A 3,354-nucleotide genomic window follows, 5' to 3' on the forward strand; every position below is an offset into this window, starting at 1 on the left:
CATGAAGCCCAATGTCTACTTTTTTCACGAACAGAATTACTCCAAAAGATTTATGCAAACATTTAATGCAACTTCTCAATGAAATAATTGGAAGGATTCATAGCATAAAGAAGGTGAATTGGCATGCTTTGTAATACATGAGAAATCAAAACTGCCCTACCACCAATAGACAACAACTTTCCCTTCCAAGATTGCAACTTATCAAGGACTTTTTGAATGAGTCCTTGATAGTAATCCATCTTTCTCCTAGTGTAAACAACGGGACAACCAAGATAAATAAATGGAAAATCTTGCTTGTCTATACCAGTGATCCTTTGAACCTTGTTAACCACCTCCATACTAGTCGAATGATGCATATAAAGGGCTGACCAGAAGCAGCTTCATATGCACTCAAAACCTCCATAACAAGCTGTAAAGAAGTAGAATCTGAAGAGAAAAAAATGATGGTATCATCAGCATAAGCTAGATGATTAATTTTATGGCTCTATTTGGGTAGTCAAAAGCCACAAAAATATAGGTTTATTTGAAGTACATTAAGACCCCTAGACAAAGCCTCAGCTGCTAGAATGAATAAAGTAGGAGACAAAGGATCTCCTTGCTTGACTCCTCTAGTAGATTTTGGAGAAACCAGATTGTTGACCATTAAGAAGCACTGAGCACTGATTATTAGAGATAATTCCAAAGATCAACCAATGAATCTCTCACAAAATTCCATTTTTCTCAATACTTTTGTCAAGAAAAGCCAAGAGAGTCTATCATATGCTTTTGTCATATCGAGCTTGATCACCACATTGGGGCCTACTTTAGTTCTCAGTCTTATATCAGTGATGATCTCTTGAGTCAGCAAAACATTCTCCACAATGCTTCTCCCTTTGACAAAACCAGCATGTTCATCCGAGATTAAAAGTGGAATAAGATCAATCATCCTCTTATGTATAGCCCTTGAAAATACTTTATTGATGAAGTTGCTTAAACTTGTTGGCCTCATGTCTTAAAATGTTGTAACCTTCTTCTTCTTTGGTAAAAGAACTAAGTTTGTATGAGTCATAAACTTATTAAAGAAGGCCCTAACCATGTCAAATACATCTTCCCAAATGGTATCCCAACAAGCATGAAAGAAACACCCATTGAAACTATCTGGCCCTCCTGCACTCTCCCTATTTAGCCCAAACACAACTTTCTTGACCTCTTCAATAGTTGGTTGTTTGATGAGCTCTTCATTGTGCCTCATCTCTACCATGTTAGGTACATTATACATAATACCAAAAGTAGTAGGAATACTATCTTCATGGAACTGTGCCTGGAATACTCTCACTGCTTCTTCAGCCATTTCTTCATTACTTTCAAGCCACTGCCCTCCACTGTTTTGAATTCTTCTCAATTGCAATCTCTTTCATCTTCCATTTACTTAGGCATGAAAGATTTTAGTATTTCTGTCACCGTCATTGAACCAGTTCATCCCATCTTTTTGCTTCCAAAATTCCTAATCTAGATGAAGATATCTAATGAAGTCAGCATGTACCTTCAGTAGTCTTTCTCGATTGTGTGGTGTTGGATTTAATTCAAACTGTGTTTCATGAACTATGACAAGTTCATCCAGGCTTGCAACTTTCTGAAAAATGTTACCATAGGGGGCTTTACTGTCGCGCCCCTTTTTCTCGCGAAATCGGGCTTATGACATTTGGGAGGACAACTCGTTCCCTTTTGGGAATTGGGTTTTGGAACTTGAAGAGTTGCCACCTAATGATTAAGTGCATTAGGACACTAAAAAGGGTTTGAGTTTGAAGAACTAGAGTTTGGGTAAGGGCTAGAAATTATCTCGAGAGGAAGGTATTAGGCACCCCTCAAGATCCACTAGTGTGGTTCCCGGCCATGTTACAATTGTGACTTCACATAATCAAGTAAGCAATTAAGGGCCTCAAATAGAAGGGGATTTTCACATATTATTGCAAGCAAATTGAAAGTTTGTAGAGAATAAGGAAAGCAGAAATAGTTTGGACAATAAAACAAGTTAAAAGAAAGGGGGTCCTAGGTTTACAAACAATATGGATCACATCAATGCAATACTCGGCAATCGCTCCTCAAAAGAGGGGTTGCACGTGGTATTAGCGCATCGGTCATCATATCCATATCTACCCTTCCCACCCTATTAAGGTAGCAAAGCACAGAATGGTGTCGTTACTTATTACATGCTCGTACCCGCCCTAATCCTATCAGTCACGGAGGCATTTGGGACTACTAGTCCTAAAGGGAAGGAAAATTTGGCTTGTCAGAGTTTTTAAAAGGATAAAATTCTATGGAGACAATCAAAACATATAAGGCAGGTATGGGGAGAACACATAATAGTTTAAAAGGCTCAAACAGGCCTCCTCATTTAAAGAGACAAATTGGCTAGCATGCTTACAAGTACTGGTTATGGTCTGAAATCAAATTAAAGTGTAGGATAGGCTGATTCATCACATATTTCTTAGATGAGGAGTCCGAATTAGCCTTCCCTGGTTGTAATTTATCAAAGACTGATGCAGTTAATCAATTATCTACTGGCTTGCCTAGGTGAAACTTATAGGCATGATATCTAACAGTGCTTACTCCGATTTTAAATAAGGCTTACTGATTGTGGAAAACACATACGTTCTGCAGATTTTAGACGACATTACTACTGATTTTAGACTTGTAGATGAAATAAACGAATCAGATTCAACTGGTTACTCCTATAGGCATGATTTCTAGGCATTGTTGGTTATTATTAAGCCTAAGATTGTTTACCTAATGGCGGGTATATGAAGATGTGCAGAAAAACTTATAGGCATGTTTTCTATATGCAGAACCTATAGGCATAATCTCTAAGATGCAGAACTTATAAGCATGTTTTCTAAAATGCAGAAATGCAGGACTTATAGGCATGTTTTCTAAATGCAGTAATGCAGAAGTTATAAAGACTTATAGGCAGTGTTTCTAAATGCATGATGAAACAATCTTATAGGCAGAATTTCTAAATGCAGAATGAAACAATCTTATAGGCAGAATTTCTAAATGCAAATATATAAACGAAAAATGTTGTGATTGCAGAAATAGACCCTAAAGCATGATATCTATCCCACATGCATAACATGAGAAATCCTCCCCCATTTTTTTTACTATACACCCCATAGTTATTACAAATTATTACAGACCCGAGTGAATCAGAAAGATAAGTAAAATTACATAAGAAGTTCCAGCTATATCCAAAAAGCTTTATTCAGACTCGAAGTCCAACAATATGAGATAAACCAACTTCGAATATCAGATTTCCAAAAGACTTTCTCATATTTGGAGCGTGTCAAAGTTCCCAAGAGTCTCAAAAGGACTCCGGGC

General features: G+C 37.2%; 1 protein-coding gene across 1 annotated transcript; it reads right to left on the reverse strand.

The window, feature by feature from the left end:
* Positions 1–991: 991 nt before the first annotated feature.
* LOC138877814 (uncharacterized) lies at positions 992–1,330 on the reverse strand. Its single transcript, XM_070157455.1, has one exon. It carries the CDS (start codon positions 1,328–1,330, stop codon positions 992–994), a length of 339 nt encoding a protein of 112 aa, XP_070013556.1.
* Between the last annotated feature and the right edge of the window lie 2,024 nt (positions 1,331–3,354).

Source organism: Nicotiana sylvestris, chromosome 9 (assembly GCF_000393655.2).
Source record: "Nicotiana sylvestris chromosome 9, ASM39365v2, whole genome shotgun sequence".
In the NCBI taxonomy this organism is placed as follows: Eukaryota; Viridiplantae; Streptophyta; class Magnoliopsida; order Solanales; family Solanaceae; genus Nicotiana; species Nicotiana sylvestris.